This window comes from Gopherus evgoodei, chromosome 10, assembly GCF_007399415.2.
Source record: "Gopherus evgoodei ecotype Sinaloan lineage chromosome 10, rGopEvg1_v1.p, whole genome shotgun sequence".
Lineage (NCBI taxonomy): Eukaryota > Metazoa > Chordata > Testudines > Testudinidae > Gopherus > Gopherus evgoodei.
Window position 1 is genome coordinate 28,889,575 of NC_044331.1, and position 21,497 is coordinate 28,911,071.

The 21,497-nt window shown below is 46.0% G+C and overlaps 1 protein-coding gene across 2 annotated transcripts in view; it reads right to left on the reverse strand.

The window, feature by feature from the left end:
* The window catches only part of THSD4 (thrombospondin type 1 domain containing 4), a 658,049-nt gene that overhangs the window by 18,436 nt on the left and 618,116 nt on the right, over window positions 1-21,497 (reverse strand). For both annotated transcript variants that reach the window (XM_030578300.1, XM_030578301.1), the window contains one exon: window positions 7,445-7,618. In XM_030578300.1, coding sequence (XP_030434160.1) covers window positions 7,445-7,618 — 174 coding nt within the window. The remainder of the gene's footprint in view (window positions 1-7,444; window positions 7,619-21,497) is intronic.

The window sequence follows — 21,497 nt, forward strand, 5'->3', positions numbered from 1 at the left end:
CTGAACAAGGCACAAATCAGGAATCTTATTTGTTAGGATATATCCTAAGAATACTAAGGGATGTTAATCACAATCTTGTACATCAGAGGTCGGCAACTTCCTTTGGCACATGAGCCGATTTTGCCTAGCACACGGCTACCAGCTGGGGTCCTGGCCACTGGCCCTGCTCAGCCCACTGCTGGCTGAGTGAATGGAACCCCAGGCCGGCAGGAGGCTGAGCGGTGCCGGCGGCTGGGACCCCAGACCAGCGGCAGGCGCGCCCCCCGGCTCTCTCCTCACCACACTCGGGTTCTGTGGCTCCCAGGAGTGTGAGCTGCCGGGGCGCGGGCCCTCAGCCTGCTGCAGGAGGGGCTGTGGCTCATATTCCTGGGAACTGGGGGGCATACGGGGACTGCCGCCCACATGCATCTGCTGCAGGAGCCCCCCCCAGTTTGTTCCCCTCTTTTCTGCCCTACCAGCCTTCCCTGCAGCTTCTGCCTGTAGGGATTGAGTGCAACAGGCCCTGTGGCAACACAGGGATCCATTTGCAGCTCCGCTGTCTAGGTCATCTTGCTCATTCCCATGACAGCAGGTCTGCAAAGGGCTTCCTGTGCTACTGCAGAAGCCATCCAGCAGCAGGGTGGCCTCCCACATGGCCCGGGGCATGTTCTTGTCCTCGCAATCCTGGCCAGGGGGTCTCTGCTCTAGCATCCAAACTTCTGCATTATCTGAATCCCTTCCTTGTCCACCAGCATGAAGTACATGAGGGGACAAGGAAGGGATTCGGATAATATCAAGGCTTGGATAATAGAGTTTCGGCTGTACCTGAGTATACTGTACCTGCACTGGACATCTGCCACAAGTCTTACTTACTAAGGTGTGACATTTAAACATAACCCTCCTTGCTCCACTACCACTGGGTCCCAACCTGCTGTGGGGAAAGCAAACAACCTACCCCACCTCTCCTAGACTAGTTGTGACTCAGCCCCCAAGGGAAAAGGGCAACTAGTGTAATGCCCAGAGCAGGTCAAGAGGAAACCCAGTTCTTCTATGATTACATGGCTGGGAGCATGCTGCCAACCCTGTCCTGGTGAAAGAGGGCTTCTCCGGGACTGCCCGGGATAGAAATACTCCTCCAGTTATCTGGAAGGGCCCCACATCTGTTTTCAGGGGGAGGGGAGTCACCTTCCTCTGAAGCATCTGGTGTTGACTACTAGCAGGGTACAGGGCATGCACCTTGGATCTGATCCAGTCAGGCAATACCCTATTTGGTATGGTTACGATCAGTACTCCTAGAGAATTCCACTACTGTGTTGCTACCAGCACACTTCTTTGTTTGTTTGTTGTTTTTAAAAGGGAGGGACGTGTTCACTGATACTGCTCCAGATTCAAGCAGGATTATAATCACTAATCCTTTGAAGGTTAGAGTTCATTTCTGCAGCATTACAAATTCTCATAGTGTGCACGGTTTTCAGAAAACGCCTGAATCTGCCAGGGTTTTCCTTCATTGTTTGCACATATCTATGTGAGGTGGTGTTGGTTCCAGTCTGAAACGGAAATTTGGCTCACATGGGCTCTTATTGCTTGTTTAAAGGTTAAATACACACGATACGGTTCCTGGCATTGTTTGAAAGGCCTTTAGAAGATTATTCCAGCAGCATATTGGTTTCGGTGTTGCATAAAGGGGTATGATTTTCAAAGGCTTATTCTGGCCTAAAACAATTGAGTGTTATTAATAATGGAGATTCTGTTTATGTTTTGGGTGGAATTTGTGATCCCTTGACCAGATAACCACAAAAACCTTGGCACCAATGAAAAAGTACAGGGCGTATTGAGAAAATCAGCATACTGTTTACCTAGGCTAACATGCACATATAGCAAAAGCTCAATCATATAATTCCTTAACAGCACACAGATGGGTACTGTGTCAAACTCTTATCAGGAAGAACATGAGCAAATCAGCTTCTGAACAGAATCAACAACAGGAGAAACAATGTAGCTGCATTTTCTTTAATTGCTATATAAAAACATCCCTGCCACTCCCCTCCTTCAGCGATTCTACCCAGAAAGCTTTAATAGTCAGCCAAAGCTCCAGAAGCTGCCCTGACCATGCTTCTTTTACTGGATGGAACAGAGCTAATACCCTCTTAGGATAATACTATTTCTATTTCAGAGAGATGCAGTTATATGTGGAATTTCTGGCTGTAATCCTGGTTCTGTTGAAGTCAATAGGAGTTTTGCTATTAACTTCAGCGGGGTCAGTATGCTTATACAAGTAGAATGTGATCCAATAGCTCTGATTCATTTTCTCTGTTTTAAACTTGTTTAACTCAATGGAGAAGTTAGAGTGGTGAGTTTGTCAAGGACAACAGGCACCAAGTTGTGATAGCTCAGTGAAATAAGAAAAACACGTGGAAATGGCAAATAAAAACACACACTATATTAATGGACAAGCATTGCACAGTATCTTCTGCATTTTTAGTATCTCAGCGGTATGCTACCTCCACTTGTCCAGCCACTCCATTCCACTCTCACTAATTCATATAAATTCCCCACAGTTATCATCTTTTCAAACTAGTCATTGTTAGGGTGGAGACTTTGTGTGATAAGAGTGAAGAGATTTTTAGTTTTGGGTGCAGTTTGAACCTTCAAGGATGACACAGAAATTGATGTGAAATTTGAGGTCTCATGTTTCAGAGAGACTAAAACTCTGGCTTAGTTCTAGATAGACCAGCTGTGTAGTTAAAGCTATGAAACAGGTCATCTGTGTTACCAATTTGTAATCAATAATCACAATCGTCAACATTTGTCTATTTGTGCAGACTATGTAAAATGATCCTTGTTTTGTGTATTTTACTGTAACTGCAAGGATACGTAGCACTAATAATTTTTGACATGTGTGCTGGGTGAAATATGAAAGGTTTTCTTCTGTTCCTGAATAGTTACAAAAGAAACACATGCACAGATTATGAATAAGGTTTACCGCAGGACTCAGTATAAGTACAAAATAATAAATTACATTTGCTAAGAACTTTGATGAGTTATCACACAGTAAATGAGATTGGAATCAGGAAAAAACTGAACAAATGAAAGACATTCTTTATTTTTGCAAGAGATTAATTTAGATGATTTAACTGTTTAATATTGATGATAGACTGCAGTAGCCAAGTCCTAGAAAAGGGACTGTCTAAGCATTTTAAAATGGGCATAGGTAGAAATTTTCTTAGAAATGAATCCAAAATGGCACCCATGTTAGACTCAATAGCTGGTTTTAAAACTTAAAATGCCTCTTTTTTTCCATTTCAATACACATACTTGAGCATTGCCTCAACTTATACACTGCACAATATGTGTGTTCAATGGAAAACAAAGCTTTTATGATTTAAAACTTTGGAATACTGCTTCCCAGCTTTAGGTCTGGAGGCAATAACCACTGCATTGTCTCAATATCAGTGAAATTCTATACCAACTCTGATTTTTTAAAACATTGTTGTTGGTATAGCTCTTAGATAATGTAATTTAGAGGTGGTTTCTGACAAACTGTTGAATAAAGGACAAGTCTGCTGCAAATCACTTGGAGTCCCAATAGTATTTTATTACTGATTTTCTTGAGAATGGCTGTGAAAGCTAGAAGTATAATTTTATTTCATAATAACTTCTGTTCTTCACAACAGGTCTGAACATTCAGGACTTGAGCAACAGCTGTCAATCAATGTAAAAGGATTGATTATTAACTAGTAATTAAACTGTGTGCACAGCAATATATGTGATTCTGAATATATTTTCAACTGCAATAAGAAGATTTCTCTTTGTAGAGAATGTATTCTAGCCACTTCTGCAAGAAAACCACTTGCATATACAACCTTGGGGAGATCTAAAGACTATTTAACTGTAACTATGATATACGCAGATGTAAATGCCCTCATCAAGTTCCATTCCCAGCCACAAAATACCCACTATTTACAGGATTTCTCACTGATGATTTGGTTGCAATTAGCTTTGTAAAGCAGCATGTATCCTCTTACTAGGATCTAGCTCCCAACTGCAGCACTGTGTGTAACTGAACTCTCACAAATGGACTGAACAGGCCTAGCGAAAGAAGTAAAAGGTCCATGTACTTTCTGTACAACTGCTGATGTCCAGAGTTCAATTTTTCTGATTGCTTTAGGTTGACAGTAATTCACTGAGGTACCCTTCAGTTGCCTGAGTACATCTAAAAGGGAAGGCTGCCTATGATCAAAGAGCAGGGAGATTTGGAAAAATCGTGTAGCATTTGGAATTCAGGGGAAAAGCTGAGGCACAACAACAGACAATATCCTCAAATGCTGTTAATGCCTGAGAGAATTTGCTACAGGAAACAGCCATCACCCATCAGAAAAGGAGCTGCAGGTGCTGTTACAGGTGCAGTAATGTTTTCAGATAGAGGGGATTCTCCTTCCTCAGTAAAGGTTCACTAGAAGCTGCTGGAAAGAGTGTCTTCCGTTTTCTGTGCTATATGTAACCTAAATGGGACAGCAACAAAACAGGCACATTGTTCTTAAAGGAGGTGTTCTGGTTATTCTCAGAGATGTTCTGTTCTTTGGGACACAGATACTTCAGATCCATTAAATCAATGCAGGTCTCCCCTTACTCTATACCTTCCCTTTTTAGGTTGTTAAATATGTTATTTATTGTACTGATGTTCAAATGTGCAGAAATTCCTATGTTGTAAAGCACAGATTAAAAATACAAGTAATATATTTCATGTGTGCAGTGTTCAAGCTTCTAGTCTATCTCCATTGTGGCTCAATGTCTAGAAAAGGCCTCTGGGCAGAATCATATCTGAACATGGGATGGTGCACCAGAAGCATTCTTATGGCTTACAACTATTTCTTGCCCCATTGACCCTCTGAGTTCAGTCTTTGCTCTGAAGGAATGTACGGATAATACTGACATCTGGGCTATCTTGGAGTTGCTTTCTTTTCAACGCCTGTACAGGTCATTTCTTCATGGCCCCTGTGTTTGTTGGCACTTGCTTGGACATTAACAATCTGAGCATTGTTTTTGATCACACCTTTTCTACAGAAAGCCCTATATGTGGTAAAAATGGCATTTTATGTTGAAAGGGCTTGTAATTTTTTATCTGATTGCCGATAGTCAAATTCCTCTTGCTGGAACAATGTGTAGGACCCAGAATGATTAGATTTACTATGTGGGGTACATTTTGAACCCCTCATGTAACGTCACTTGATTTCAAAAGCTCCTGAGAGTTACAATGCGAGGATGCTGGTATTTCTATGCAGCCTGACGTGCAAGAAAACTGCCATGTAAGGCTTGTATGCAACAACAGCTCCCTTCTCTTCTATGGGGGTAGAAGCAGATGCAGAGCTCCTATTTGTGTGTATACAGTACTCTGTGTAATACAACACAGATTTCAAATATGGTTACAATTACATTTAAATATCTTTTAAAACTGTCTATTGTGACTATTTAAAAATACCAACAATTAGCATTTATATTGTGTTTCACGACTTCAAAGCATTTTCAGAATAGGAGACTTAAATCTCCATCTAAGCATCCTTTATCATCCCAGGGGATCTTGAAATCTCTGATACATTGAAACTACAGGTCCAGCCAAGAGGCACTTCCCTAATAATCTGATGGAATGTAGGTACCAGCAGTCTGAAAACCTCTAGAGTTATATAAAAATCCACACAAAGGGGATGTAACTCTTTGGGCTCCAGTTGACAGCTTCTGAAATTCCTCTACCACCGAGAGCAATATTTTTCCATTAGAATGAAAAGAAACATTGAGATGTGGGACAAGAGAAGAATTTATCTTAGTACAAGAGCACCAGAGAGCTGGCCACTGGCCAAGTTTTGTTCTCTTCACCTGCCACTTCAGAACTCAGGGGAGCCAAACCAAAAATAACTTTTGTTTTTAGCACTTGCTTTTGTCTATTCATGCTTATTGCTTTAGCTGTGACCTACATGCCTCCCTGCTGGTGTTCAGGGTTTGCAATGGCTCTGCGATGAAAGGTCCAAATAGAAGAATGCTGGTTTTGAGTTTTTGAGCTGCCTTAAATGACAGATGCAATGTCCACAGATTTCTGACATTCTCATTTTCTGAGGAAGCTGGGTCAATATATACTTCATAAAGTACAGTACTCTAATGGGATTAAATCAAATTAATTCAATTTCCAAAAAGGAGACTAAGGTTTTGACCACTCTTAGAAGTTTTGCCATTTTACCTATGACAGCACAGTTAGAGCAGCAAAATCCCACTAGTGTAGCTATAGTTATACAAGTATAAAAGTGCTTATATCAATATTAAAGTGTTGACTGGACCTAAACAGGGAGATTTTCCCTTGAACTGGGGCTGGCAGTAGAGAAGAGTCCTTTGTAATTCTTTCAATAATTAATCTTGTTGAGCATCATCAACTAGTTCTACAGTAAAGATTGGGTTATTATTATATCTATCTAATGGAATACCACTGAATATGTTTAACCGTGGCAAAGTAGTACAAAAACTTATCCAATCTTATTTTAAAAAAAATTAAACAAATTATTTCCACTGGTGACTGAAACCAGTCATTAAACTTTCAAATCTCAAGTGTAATGGCAGCATTTTCTTCTATTTTGGTGAAAAACTTATCATTAAAGACAACCTGATATCTTATGAAAAACATACCATTCCAAGAAAGCTGCAGGAATATAGCCTATGTTTATCATTTTTTATTTAAAAATGAAGGAACATTTCATGAAAAAACATCTGTTTCATTAACTTTTGTTGCTTATAATTCACTTACCGTTAAAGATTTGTAATATTGTATTAGTTACTGATGACAGTGTTGTCATCAAATGAGAACTGTGAACCTGGATTTGGGGTAGTGGGAAGCTCTAACTCTACTGTCCATGCTTCTGATTCTGGTAGCAAACAAACCCCTGGTGTAACTTAATTCAGCCTAAAGGATGATTTAAATTATGCTGGCTAGAATAGTCCTCTACTGGTAGCTTTGCTGGCCAGAGCAGTGTACTCTAGCCATACTCCCACCCCACCTCTGGTCTACCCAGGAAATATCACCCATACCGTGGGGGAGGGAAATGTTACTAAGAGTTGGTTGCTGGGTTTATGTCACATGAGGATTCCTCTGCAGGGTAAACCCCAGCTGTTCTGTGGTAGTGACACAAAGGAAACTAGATCTGGATTTATGTCTCCAGCTGAGAGATACAAGTATAGTAGTAGAGGAGCAAAGAAACAAAAATCTTATTTCATCCAAGTGTCATAATAATTTCACCCAAGTAATAAAAAACAGGGGGAGAAAATGACCGCAAATATATATCATAGCTACTGAACAAAAAATAAACAGACAGTTTGTAATTAGTCCTAAAGGTGCACAACCAAAATACTTTCCCACTTTGAAAAATTGTATAGATAAAAAATTGGTGATAGAAATATAAATATATCATATCGATGTAAAACTCACCTGACTCCAACTTCCAGCAAACCACTCCACTTTACCCACACAGGGTCCATTGTCACAGGGGATTGTTTCAGAGGGTCTATTATTCCCACAGCCCTCCAGTGGCAAGCTGCTAACATGGTTGGTCATACAAACTACTGACCGTGTTCTGAATCCTGCACCACATTCAGCAGAACACTGTATGATGGGAGATGAAATAGACACTTATTAGCCCCATTCTTTGGACCACAGTTACACAATGAAATGAAGAGCGGGAACTATCCTGGAAGCACTCATGATACTATTCAATGCTCATTATTATTTATATTACTGTTGTGCCAAAAGGCCCCATATCATGTCCGGGCTCTATTACGCTAGGTGCTGTACAAACATAATAAAACACAGTCCCTGCTTTAAAGAGATTACAATCTAAACGGTCAAGAGAGATGAAAGGGATGAGGTGGGGAGGGAAGGATAGTGAGCAGGATGAAGTCATGGGAGTTCTTCAAAAAGCTCTTCTCCTCCACCCCAGATTTGTTTTGTTTCCGTATATACACACACACAGTGGGAGAGGGTGTGAGCAGAGAGAGGGGGAATGGATGAATTAGACAAACTGCTTCTCAGAGGAAGAATATGAGACATGCATGGCTCAATTTTCAAACTTTGATGCTTCAGGGAGGACACCCCGTTTCACATCTGCGTGCCCCAACTGGTATTTATATACCAATAGTGATAGCCTACTGCCGACAAAGAGGATGGGGGCTGGGAGGCCTTTCCTAGACCCTGGTCAATGGTCCTGACGTGGGCTGCAGAGCATGTCTTGAAGTCTGTTGGTCATGCTGCAGGGTGCAACAGCTAGAGCCACCCATATAGTGATAAAAAGGTACATGAAAGGGCCAGGCAAACCCTAAGCCAATCATTATTAATTCATCATTAATTATTAAACAAATAATTTCAGTGTAAAACTATTGATTATAATTTTTTCCAGAGAACTTGACTCTGTGATACATTAACATTTTTTCAATGTTACTTCTTAACTGTATACTTCCTCCATATAACCCAAAGCATGTTTTCTAAACCTAAACACACACACAGATGCTTAATAGGCATGGCATCTTACATCTGTATGCGTTTTTGTATATCATTTTTGTTCAGAAAGTTCCAAAAACACCTTATTACCATATTGCAATGGACACTCAATCTCACTCACTCATAGGTAACATTGCAAAGCCTCCTCTTTTTACTTCTAACAGTTGGGATTTTCACAGGAGCCTAAGAGATTAAGGCACTCAACTCCCAATGAATTTCAAAGGGGGAAATGGGCACCTTGGGTGTTTTGAATGGCCCACCCTACAACTTACTTTCTTTTTTAAAACTCCCTTTGGGCTCGCATATTCCACCTGGGTCATGGCTAGAAGGAGATTTGATTTTTTAAAAATTTGATTTCTAAATTTGTTCTGACTCTCTTCAGTCAATTTTAATCCACTTTTTCCCATTTAAAAAACATGTCTAAATCATGCTATTATTTTCCCCAGAATACAAGCCTACTGCAAAACCAATTGATATAGAAAGCCTGAAACCTACCATGGATGAAGGGCTCACTGAGGACTTTTGCTAGGTTTTTGATTGAACCTACCAAAGTTACGGGCATTTGACAATTATCTACTGCTTATGCATTAAGATACAGTCACTAATTACATGACCACAGGTGACTTTAGAAATGATCACTAAGTAGTCAAAGCACAGCAAGAACAAAGCATATGACCATAATGGTCTCTTCTGGTCTTAAAAACCTATGAATCTATGAAAGTTCAGATCCAGAGTTCAAAAAGGTTAGAGATGTTCAGATTTGAGGTTTTCCTTTGGCCTCTAGTTATTGAAAATGAAAAGGTACCACCAAAATTGCAGGAAAAATCTGCACCTATATTACAGTGCATTGTATTGTATTATAATGCATACTTCAAGAGTAAATTTTCACATTTCATGACTTTATTACTAAACTTTGCTAACTCTGAAACCTTAACATTGCATTAAATAAATTGTTTATTACTATACATAGACACATTTGTCACAAATCTGAAGATGCTTTGCAGTTATTCATTACTCATCTTGGATTTATCATACACCTTTAGCAATTCCCCTTGTACTCTGCCCTGTCATCTTTCTCTGCTAAGAATAATTCTACTAGTTCAACACCCTGGGCAGCTTCTACTGCTGCCATTAAAAACAAACAAATCTAACATGCCAGGATTTAATTTGGTATTTTGCATATAACAGACTCTAGATTTGTCTATTTTTTCTTATTACTCATATTTTTCTTCTTAGCTGCATTTGATATTTTGTGTCTGGATTATTAAAAAGAAAGAAAAAATGTGCAACTTGCTGAAAGATGTGTGCATAACTAAATTTAAACAGCTACAAGCAGTTATATTATATTACACATGGAAAGAAAACCACAAATAAGAATTTGTTACATAGTAAAAAACATATGTTTGATTGGCATTTGCAATTTTATTTTTAATATATAATTTCATTAGCTAGGAGAAGTTATGCACTGCTGCTAGACTATATAGAACATTCCTTGTGTATGAATGGATGGCTCTGCATTGGTTAGTATATCCTTATGCATTTTGAAAGGGATGACTCAAAGGCCACGTCCACACGACGGCGGGTAGTAATTGATCTATCGGGGACTGATTTATCGCATCTCATCAATCAATGCCCAAACTCCACCTCGGCAGGAGGAGTAAGAGGAGTTGATGGGGGAGCTGCGGCAGTCAACTTGCTGCCGTGAGGACGGCCAGGTAAGTCGAACTACGATACTTTGACTTCAGCTACGCAAATAGCATAGCTGAAGTTACGTATCTTAGTTCGATCCCTGCCCCTTAGTGTAGACCAGCCCAAAGTACAGGTAATGGGACACAGACCTGGTCTCTCCTAGTTTGATTCTCACTCCAGTCAGCAGTGACAGAAAATCTTCACTATCTGATTTACAGCATTGGTGATCTGTGGGGCTAGTGATTTATTGAACTGGTGATCTCTGCCTAGTTCCAGCTGTCCACATTCCAAAAAAACAATCACAACTGGCACTAGCTGCCTTTCCTCTTGGTCTTCTCAAGAGAGGTCAAAGGATTGAATGGGAAATGGAAAACAAATTATCCCCTCACCATCCTGATGTATATCAGTAAGGTAATGTGGGAAACGTACTGCTTTGTAACTGTTCCATAGATTAACAACAGTAATTTAGTTTCCGCTGTCATCCAGCCAGCACCTTTCACAAGCACTTAAGCAAATATAAGTGCTTTGCTGAATTGGGACCTTGAAGAAAGTAGTGAGTTAACTGTTACAAATGATACTAATTGAATACTATTACTACTACTACTATTAATACTAATTACTAATCAAAATATAATTTTGTGGTGGTTGAAAATTCAGGATTTAAACACATGCTTAAGTATTTTTCTGAATTAAGACTTGTCCCTATAGCCAAGCGGACTCACCCCTGCGGCGCCTCCTGCTGGTGACTCCTAGGAATTAGCTTATTCCAGCTCTGGAGCACCCTCTGCAGGCCGGTAATCTGCTTGTCCTCTGGCCCCCGTGTCCCTCCCTGGACCCGGTTCCCTTTTACCTGAGGCGCTGCCCCCTGGCAGTAACCCCTCAGTCTTAGGGTCTCCCCTCCAGTGGGAACTCCCACCTTCTATCCCCACCTCGCCTCAGTAATGGCTACTGCCAGTCATTGTCTAGCCCCCACGCCTTGGGGCAGACTGCAGTTATCAGCCACTCATCATAGACAACGGAGTTTGGACCTGCTGCCTTTGCCTACCCCTGGGCTGCCCCCTGCAACCTCCAGTACCTCTTGGCCTTATGCTAGGCCGCAGCCTGGGGCTTTCCAGGCTGGAGCTCCCCGGCTCCTCTGCCTTTCCCCAGCCCTGCTTCACTCAGGTACCCTGTGTGTCTAGCTCCCTGCAGCCAGGCCCTTCTCCTTCTACAGCTAGAGAGAGACTGTTTGGGCTTCTGGCTCACAGCCTCCTATAGGGGCCAGCTGGGCCTGCTTTCCCCAATCAGCCCAGACTTCTTGCCCTACCAACAGCCCTCTCCCAGGGCTGTTCCAAGCCCTGAAGGGCAAGAGCAGTGGGAACAGCCTGCTACAGTCCACAGTTTCCTCCTGAATCTAAAAAATAAAAATAATTCAGTCTCTTCTAAATGATGCCTGCAAGTAACAGATAAAAATCTCAGTTTCTTTGTGAGACAGCCTAAACCCAGACCCCTAAACTTATTGTACACAGCTTTCACAGTCATCTCCCCAGTATGCCTCTCAGCTCTATTATTATGAATTAACAGTGTATTGATATGTACAAGAAAAGACAGTTACCTTTTCCGTAACTGGTGTTCTTCTAGATGTATTGCTCGTGTCCATTCCACAACAGGTGTGCATGCTCGCCACGTGCACCGGTGCCGGAAATTTTTCCCCTAGCAGTACCCATAGGGGCGTGCCCCAGCAACCCATGGAGTGGCACCACCATGATGTGGTATAAGAGGCGCTGCGTGCTCCCCCCACCCTCAGTTCCTTCTTTATAGACAACGCCAACAGAGGGGAAGGAGGGGAAGGAGGGCGGGATGTGGAATGGACATGAACAACACATCTTGAAGAAAACCAGTTACAGAAAAGATAACTGTCTTTTCTTCTTTGAGTGATTGCTCACATGCATTCCACAATAGGTGATTCCAGGCTATATATATTGGAAGTGGGTAGGTGTTCACAGACTCAGGACGGAGAACAGCCCTGCCAAACCTGGCGTCTTCCCTGGTTTGGGAGTCAATCACATAACGCGAGGTGAACATGTGAACCGATGACCATGTGGCAGCCCTACAAACGTCCTGGATGGGGACCTGGGCCAGAAAGGCGGCTGACGAGGCTTGCGCCCTAGTCGAGTGTGCCCTCACAATCGGCGGCGAGGGGACTCCCACCAGGTCATAACAGGTACGAAAACACGAGGTGATCCAGTTGGAGAGCTGCTGTGTGGAGACCAGCCGGCTTCTCATGCGTTCGACTGAGGTGATGAACAGCTGCGAGGACTTCCTGAAAGGCTTTGTACATTCCAGGTAAAAAATTCAGAGCCTGTCTTTTGGAGGCGGTGCTCCTCACTGGATGTGTGGGGTTTGGGACAGAGCACTGGCAGGAAAATGTGCTGACCCATATGGTAGGCAGAGACCACCTTAGGGAGGAATGAAGGATGTGGTTGGAATTGGACCTTATCCTTATGGAACAGCGTGTACAGGGGTTTGGAGGTCAGGGCCCGGCGTTCTGAGACCCATCTAGCGGACATGATTGCCACCAGAAAGGCTACCTTCTACAAGAGGTGCAACCAGGAGCATGTAGCTAGTGGTTCAAATGGAGGACAAGTTAACCTTGCCCATACCAGGTTCAGGTCCCACTGGAGGGACGGGGGACCTAACATAGGGGAAGAGATGATCCAAACCCTTAAGGAATAGACATAATGTCTTGAGCCGCCTGCAGGGCCTCCAGCATGGAGGGCACTCGAATGTGGCCATTGGCATTCGAGGAGGCCGGCTCAGAGTGGGCCAGGCTACTCCACTCAACTTGAGTCAGAGGCCAGGAGGCTGATGGGGACCGAGAGCTGCCTAACATGGGTCTAGTCTCCACCCTGGTCTTGCTCCAGTGCCTCAGTGGAGAAGACCTCTTCTTCGCCTTTTTGGAATGTCCCTTGTATGGGGAGCGGTGTCGGCCAGTGGAAGGCACGAGAGGGTCACTGCACACTGATGCTGTGGTGCTCAGGGCTGACTTGGAGCGGCCCAGTGGTGTTAGATTAAGACCAACTCCATCAAAATGGCTCAGAACCAAATGTCCCGCTTCTCCTTGGTCCAAGGTTTGAAGGATCTGCAAATCTTGCAGCGATCGCTGAGATGTGTTTCCCCCAGACAGTGTAAACAGTCTGCGTTCAGATCACTCACGGGCATCGGCTGCTTGCAAGTGTTGCATAACTTAAAGCCTGGGGCACAGGGCACGCCCCAACCTGGGCACACTAAGCCAATTCTAACTAAACTACTTTTTAACTACAGGTACTACTAACTATGAACTAACAGAGTCCAGGCAGGAAGATGCAGCAAAGCTGAAGCAGAGCAGTTCTGAAGCACCTTCACTGGCGGCAAGAAGGAACTGTGGGCGGGGGGAGGGCAGGGGAGGAGTGCACAGCACCCCTTATATCACGTCATAGAGGTGCCACTCCAGGGATTGCTAAGGGCACTCCCCTACAGGTACTTCTAGGGGAAAAACTTCCCGCACCGGTGCACGTGGCGAGCACACACACCTATTGTGGAATTCACACGAGCAATCACTCGAAGAAGGATTATGCTTTGCAAACAAAACTGATAGCTAATTTTGTATGTAACTTATGTGGGTCATTTAAACACTGCTTACATGGTAATGAAAGAGGTGCCAGGGCTCAAGCAATTTTTTTGTTCATAACTGAAGTGGCAAGACCAGCAATGTCGGGGCTATGAACTTCCAAGCCAAGAAGTGCTGGGGCTCAGCCCTGTCACAAGTTAAGTATTGCCTTTAAGGATTAAAATATATGCTGGTCCCCTATTTAATACTATGACCTACATAGTTCTCAATACGTAAATGTTTAACTGAGCCCTATAAATAACTGTATTTCAAACCAGCTAAGCAGGAATGGTCAGTGTTGCTGTAGCCATGTCTCAGGATATTGGCGAAAGAAGGTGGGTGAGGTAATATCTTTTACTGGACCAATGACAAGTTTCTTTGTGTAAGCTCAAAAGTTTGTCTCTCTCACATACCGAAGTTAGTCCAATAAAAGATATTATCTCATCCATCTCGTCTCTCTAAGTGGGAATATGTCTTGTATCCACTCGGTATATTACACCCTAGGAAGGTATAGTTAAATATACAGGGGATAAGGAGGACAGGAGCAGGATTATCCTGCAAACAAGTTCCTAATTTCTAAGTAAATTCCATTTGACAATCTAATTTACTTTTCTGCTTCCCAAACAAAACAAAATTGGGAACAAGCTTAGCCTGTGAAGTCTTCCAGAAATTCTTAATAGTCTTCTGTTTTAAACGATTATGTCTGAGCTGGACTAATGTCTCAAATAACAAAGGAAATACCAGATGGGAAGGTATCAAGCTATCCCACTCTGTGCTGTGAGATTTAACTAAAGATTAGCTCCCCACAAAGGATCTGAGCAGCAAATGTAAAACCCAAATGTTTCTTATTTTAGTATTTGGTTTTCCATGTTGTTTTTTTTCATAAGTAAAAACCTCTTATGTGAAAGCCAGGTTCCCAAGAGCCCAAAGGTAGAGCCCAGCACAGGACTAGTGTAGAGTCCTGCAGCGGGACTGGGATCCCACAGTTCCACAGGACCTGCTGCCATAATAGCAGGAGCGGAATTAAAAAAGAGTCCTGCGCAGGGATCTACCCAAAGGTACAGCGAAGGAGTATTTGGCTAAAGCTATGCTTTCCCTTCCAGTTTTTACAGATTACGCATATGTTATGTTGCTTTGTATTCCCACAAAAATATAAGTTTGGGTGATACCCAACCTGATATTCAGAGGCATGCTGTTTCTTTTCTTCCCAAACTCCCTCCCTCATCAGTTCAGCTTGAAAACCTTTTTATTCCCTACCTTCTTAAAAAAAAAATTGAAACTAGTGTTTGTGAAGGTCGTCAGAATGACCTCTGGGTAAAACTAAGGTCTGATCTGCCACCACTTGCTCCGGGAGCAGGAGGCCTGAATTGTTGTGTTTATTCACAGGATAGGTAGAACAGGTAAACTGTGATTGTGCAAGCTTCCACACTGTGATGTGCCAACCTGGAGTTACAGTGATTCTTATTCTAAATTGAGACAGTCAACGTCGCTTCTAGGTAAGTGAGAACAGCAGTGCAGACATTTGCCTACGAGGAGCTAAACCAAGCCCCCTTTCCCCACTCATTTCATGTGGTTTTAGGCCATCATTTTTAGCTTTAACTGAAGTTTTTAAAAAACCCAAAGAAACAAGTAACATGTTTTCTAGTAAAGCATTGGTAAAACTCGCCAATTTCTGCTGATATCCCTTCTCCAGACCCCATCCCTATCCCACACATTATTTCTTACGGTATTTAGAAGATTGTGCAAATCCTCTCCAATTTATGTACTATAATCATAGAATATCTTAGAATATCAGGGTTGGAAGGGACCTCAGGAGGTCATCTAGTCCAACCCCCTGCTCAAAGCAGGACCAGTCCCCAGACAGATTTTTACCCCAGTTCCCTAAATGGCCCCCTCAAGGACTGAACTCACAACCCTGGGTTTAGCAGGCCAATGCTCAAACCACCGAGCTAAATAAAAATAAAAATCAATCTATGCAAAGTTAAAAAACAAAGTTACAAAAATCATTCACCTCCATTCCATCTAAACTATACGACAACTGGACCCTAGTGCTTTTGGAATATACTCCAAGGTGAAGCAAGCAATGATCTACTGGCAATACATTACGGGGCCAAATTTTCAAGAGAGCTCAATCCTTATTTAGGAACCCAAATAAAAACCAGATTTTCCAAAGGAGATCAGTGTACTGGGAGCATGTAAGGAGGCGGCCTGGCTCCCCGCCGCACCTGAGAGGGACGAGCTAGAGCAGGTGCCTCAGTGGGCGGAGCCAGCACTGCCTGTCCCCGCCCCCGGAAGTCAAGGGACGGAACAGGAAGTATAAAAGCCCGGCCACAGTGCTCAGTTGGGCACAGGCTGCTGGAGAGGACAGACGCTGGTACCTGGGCTCCCGCCGGGCCCAGCCTGCCCCGCGCCCACTACCCAGAGGAGCGCTGGCCTGACCTGCCCCACGCCCATTACCCAGAGGAGCGCTGGCTGGACTTGCCTCAGATCCGGTACCCGGAGGAACGTCGGCCTGACCTGCCGTGTACCCGATACCCCGAGGAGTGGCCTGAGCTTCCCCACAACCGGTACCCGGAGGAGCCCATGGTCTGGGACCCACCAGACGATGCTGGCAAGGACCAGGTACCCAGAGAGGGGGAGGTTGGAAGTAGCCTGGGGATAGCCGACCCTGGTTTGGCTCCTGAAGAGCCCGAACCCATGTCAGTGTGTTGCGGCCAGGATCCCCACTGACCACAGCGGGTCTTGACCGCTGCTAGGGCCCCGGGCTGGAACGCAGTGGAGTGGGAGGGCCTGCGTTCCCCCTGCCACCTGTAACCGGGCGGCAGACTCCCCCTCCTCCCGCCTGTTGCCACTGCTCTGTCCTGATCCAGAGGGCCAGAGCTAACTAGACTTGTGTTTGGTGCCCCGCCCGAACCAAGGACTGGGCCCCTTTGACTTTGCCACTGCCCTGTCCTGATCCAGAGGGCCAGAGCTAACTAGACTTGTGTTTGGTGCCCCGCCCGAACCAAGGACTGGGCCCTTTTGACTTTGCCACTGCCCTGTCCTGATCCAGAGGGCCAGAGCTAACTAGACTTGTGTTTGGTGCCCCGCCCGAACCAAGGGCTGGGCCCCTTTGACTTTGCCACTGCTCTGTCCTGATCCAGAGGGCCAGAGCTAACTAGACTTGTGTTTGGTGCCCCGCCCTGCCAAGGGCCTGGGCTGATACTGTGTTTGCTCAGCCCCTGCTAGAGGCCTGAGCTTGAACTGCTACTGCCCCGCCCTGCCAAGGGCCTGGGCTGATACTGTGTTTGCTCAGCCCCTGCTAGAGGCCTGAGCTTGAACTGCTACTGCCCGCCCTGCCAAGGGCCTGGGCTGATACTGTGTTTGCTCAGCCCCTGCTAGAGGCCTGAACTTGAACTGCTACTGCCCCGCCCTGCCCAAGGGCTGGGGCTTATTTACTTTGAGAGCCCCGACCCCGGCTAGCGGGCCGGGGCTCTAACTTGTTTGCAGACCCTGTGCCCCCCTCAACACCTGCGGAGGGGCTAAGCCTACCCGGACTGTAGCGTGCTAGGAGGCGCCCTGGCTCCCCGCCGCGCCTGAGAGGGACGAGCCCCGACATAACTGGCTTACACGTGGCACCTGACCAGAGACTATCGCCCAGGGTGTGTGCGCGGACCCTTAACGCCAGTGAACGGGGGCCGCAGGAGAGGGAGCTCCCTCCCCCGAGACGGACCTGTCCCACCTCGCCACCCTTCTGACCGAGAACCAGGATCGGCAGCAGGCGGCGCAGTCACGACGGCAAGAGAAGCAGCAGGCCGCCCAGCTCCAGCAGCCACAGTTCAGCCACCAGTTCAGCCACATCCTTCCATCGCGAGGAAGGGCCTGGGTCCTCCGTCATCGACCGGCAACACTGGCCGCTGCTGTCACCCTGATGGAGGACCTCCTGGCGACAGAGGCCCCGGTGGGCCCGACAGGCTGACCAACCCCACCGGGGCCAGAACGCCCCAACCCCGAGAAGAAGGCGACACCCACCCGGGCTGCAGCCCCACCAGCACGGCCGGCCCAAGCCCCAACTCCCGCTCCCCGGAAGGTGCCCTGGAACCCCGCAAGAAACTCCCCCAGGACCCGGCCCCGAGTCAGACGACCCGACCTAGGGCCTTGTTTCTCCTGCGGCAAGTTGGGACATCTCCAGAGGGACTGCCCCCAAATGGAGTGTACCTTTGGCCAAGTCTGCTCCAGGGAGGCTCGGGCCCGGCGCCGACAGCCCGCCAAGATTACGGCGCCTGTGGTGGTTGAGGGGTACCCGACCATGGCCCTCCTCGACTCCGGCTGCGGACAGACATTAATCCGCAACCACTTAGGTCCCCCGGCAGATGCGCGCCTGGGGGAAATTCGCTTACAATGTATCCACGGTGACGTACGGCCGTACCCCAGCGCCTGGGCCCAACTGACAATAGACGGGGAGACCCAACGGATGCTGGTGGGTCTCGCACCGAGTCTGGCATATCCAGTGATCCTGGGCCGAGACTGGCCCGGGTTTCCGGCCGTCCTACACCGACATGCCGGAGGCGGCCTGGGTCCCGTACCAGCCTTGGAAGGAGAGGCCCCAGAAGGGAAGGACGATGAGCAGGGGCTGCCAGAAATGGAAGAGGATGAGCTGGACCCCCCGGGGTACCCCGGCGCCGAGGACGGGGACGATGCTTCCCCGGGCGAGGCCAGGGATCCCTCAGCCCCCACGGACTTCTGCCGCGACCAAAGAGCAGACCCCACCCTCAGCGAGGCATATGAACAGCTCGCCACCGTGGATGGGACTATCCTCGATCCCGGGCGAGCTGCCCGGTGGCCACACTTCAAGTTGCGACAGAACCACTTGTATCGGGTCGAGAGGGACGCACACACCAGGGAGCCCCGATCACAACTCCTCGAACCCCGCTGTCATCGGCGGGCAGTCATGAAACTGGCCCATGACGTCTCGGCTGCCGGACATCTGGGTACTGAAAAGACCCTAGCCCGAATATTGGGGTGCTTCTATTGGCCGGGGATATACCGCGACGTGAGGTGAAGGACTATTGTACCTCGTGCCCGGATTATCAGTTGACTGCGCCGGCGAGGACGCCCAAGGCACCACTGGTCCTGATGCCGTTAATCGAGACCCCTTTCGAGTGGGTGGCCATGGACCTGGTGGGACCCCTCCCTAAGAGTGTTGCGGGGTTCCAGTAGATACTCGTGATGCTGGACTACGCCACCCGGTTCCCCGAGGCGATCCCGCTTCGTAACATCACCGCCCGCACCATCGCAGGTGAACTGGTTAAGGTCTTCGGCCGTGTTGGCTTGCCCCGGGAGATCCTCACAGATCAGGGGACCAACTTCACCTCGCGGCTGTTGGAGCAGGTGTGCAGGCTCCTGGGGATCAAGCACCTCCCGCCTGTTGCCACTGCTCTGTCCTGATCCAGAGGGCCAGAGCTAACTAGACTTGTGTTTGGTGCCCCGCCCGAACCAAGGACTGGGCCCCTTTGACTTTGCCACTGCCCTGTCCTGATCCAGAGGGCCAGAGCTAACTAGACTTGTGTTTGCTGCCCTGCCCGAACCAAGGGCTGGGCCCCTTTGACTTTGCCACTGCTCTGTCCTGATCCAGAGGGCCAGAGCTAACTAGACTTGTGTTTGGTGCCCCGCCCTGCCAAGGGCCTGGGCTGATACTGTGTTTGCTCAGCCCCTGCTAGAGGCCTGAGCTTGAACTGCTACTGCCCGCCCTGCCAAGGGCCTGGGCTGATACTGTGTTTGCTCAGCCCCTGCTAGAGGCCTGAGCTTGAACTGCTACTGCCCCGCCCTGCCCAAGGGCTTGGGCTTATTTACTTTGAGAGCCCCGACCCCAGCTAGAGGGCCGGGACTCTAACTTGTTTGCAGACCCTGTGCCCCCTTCAACACCTGCGGAGTGGCTAAGCCTACCCGGACTGTAGCGTGCTAGGAGGTGCCCTGGCTCCCTGCCGCGCCTGAGAGGGACGAGCCCCGACACAACCGGATTACACAGCAATGCTGATCTCCTTTGAAAATCTGGTCATAAGTGTCCCAAATAGAAAGGCTGGCTCCTATTTGTCTGAGATACTAAGCATGTTTAAACCAAGCAGACGAAACACACAGGAAAATTATTCAGTGTGAAGTTAAATGAGCTAATGCAGCAGAGACACTAGAAACTTCGTAGAATTAGTGGTTAATTGGTACTTACATTAAAATAGTGACCCAGCCAAATCTTTCCCAGACGAATAGTAAAATGCAGTAACTATTCGATAAATTCAGCTTATTTCCCACTTTCTTTTTATATTACCCGACTGGTGTATTTATTTTTATTTAATGTGATGCTCTAACCTCTATTGTCCTAATATACGCTCATTAGCTTTCAGATCCAAGAGCTATGCCCCCGCTCCCAACATCAGGGAGTTTTATTATGTCAAATAATTGCTTAACCTTTCTCTTGCCTTGTTATAACAGAATAAGAGGAGTAGCTGACACAGGACCTCTCCAGAGAGATGCCAATGAAGATTTTCCTTCAGACTGATTATTGTACTCGAATGCTGGGGATACTACACATTAAGTTTCTTAAACCAAGGGAAAAGTGTGTGAGATGTTTAGAAGTAGGGTGCTGGCAAGAAATACACTAGCGGTGGAAGAGCAATAATAGGGTTGCAATAGGAATTAGGTGTGACCAGTGACTATCCCAAGTCACAACACAGTGAACTGCACTACCACTGTTAGTGATATCAACAATTAGACAGCTCCCCTCAGAGTCTGAACCTTGGTGATAGTTGGACTCCTGAAGATGTAAGTAAATCCTTGAGGGTGGAAATATGTTTAAGGTTGCTTGTGAAATCTGGTGCGCTATTGTACTTAACTTCAGCATTCTGTGATAAAATATGAGCTTGTTTTATTGGAATTCTAATCTCTATGTATAGTTTACAGTAATAAAATGTCTGGTTTTATATTAATGTCTGAAAATATAATAGCATTCTGTATTGACCAATGAGTACCTGACTGCTTATAAACAAACCAATTTGTTTTTGGCAGTCACATGTTTTTTAGGAAATCTGAAGCAGCTGCATCATGCGAAAGGGATATAAACTGGCGGAGGAAAAAAGGCTTCTTCAGACATTGGCCACACTTCTATTAACATGTCCTTCAAAATTAGCCTGGTTTTGTGTTTCATTGCAAACTAAATACTGAGTTATGGCTTTGCACTGAAACAATGCAAAATTGGTGCTCTTACAGGGTTTGCACACAAAATGAGGAGAACTTGACACTTTGACTGAGTTTTACTTAAAACTCGGAAGAAAAAAAACACAGTTGCACGATCTCCTGTGAGGTGGAACCTCTGCACTTTCCATGGCTTTCCCAAGGCCTTCCTTACCCTTTAGTTCACCAGGACCAGGAGAATTCTATTTTATATGTCCACTGTTAGAAACAATCATTGTTAATCATAATAGACCATGGGATACAGGCGGTGTCGATTTAGAGTTAGAGGCCTGTGATGTTCTGTACCTCAGAGGAATATCCTTATGATTGTGTGGTATCCAATGCAAAATTTGCCATGTCGGGTGTCTTCGGAAGGCTCATGATGCACTGAGCATTGTTGTTATGGTAATGTTATAGGTTGTAATTTCATGTATATAGTTATGAGGCTGAATATGAGTCCTCATGGCT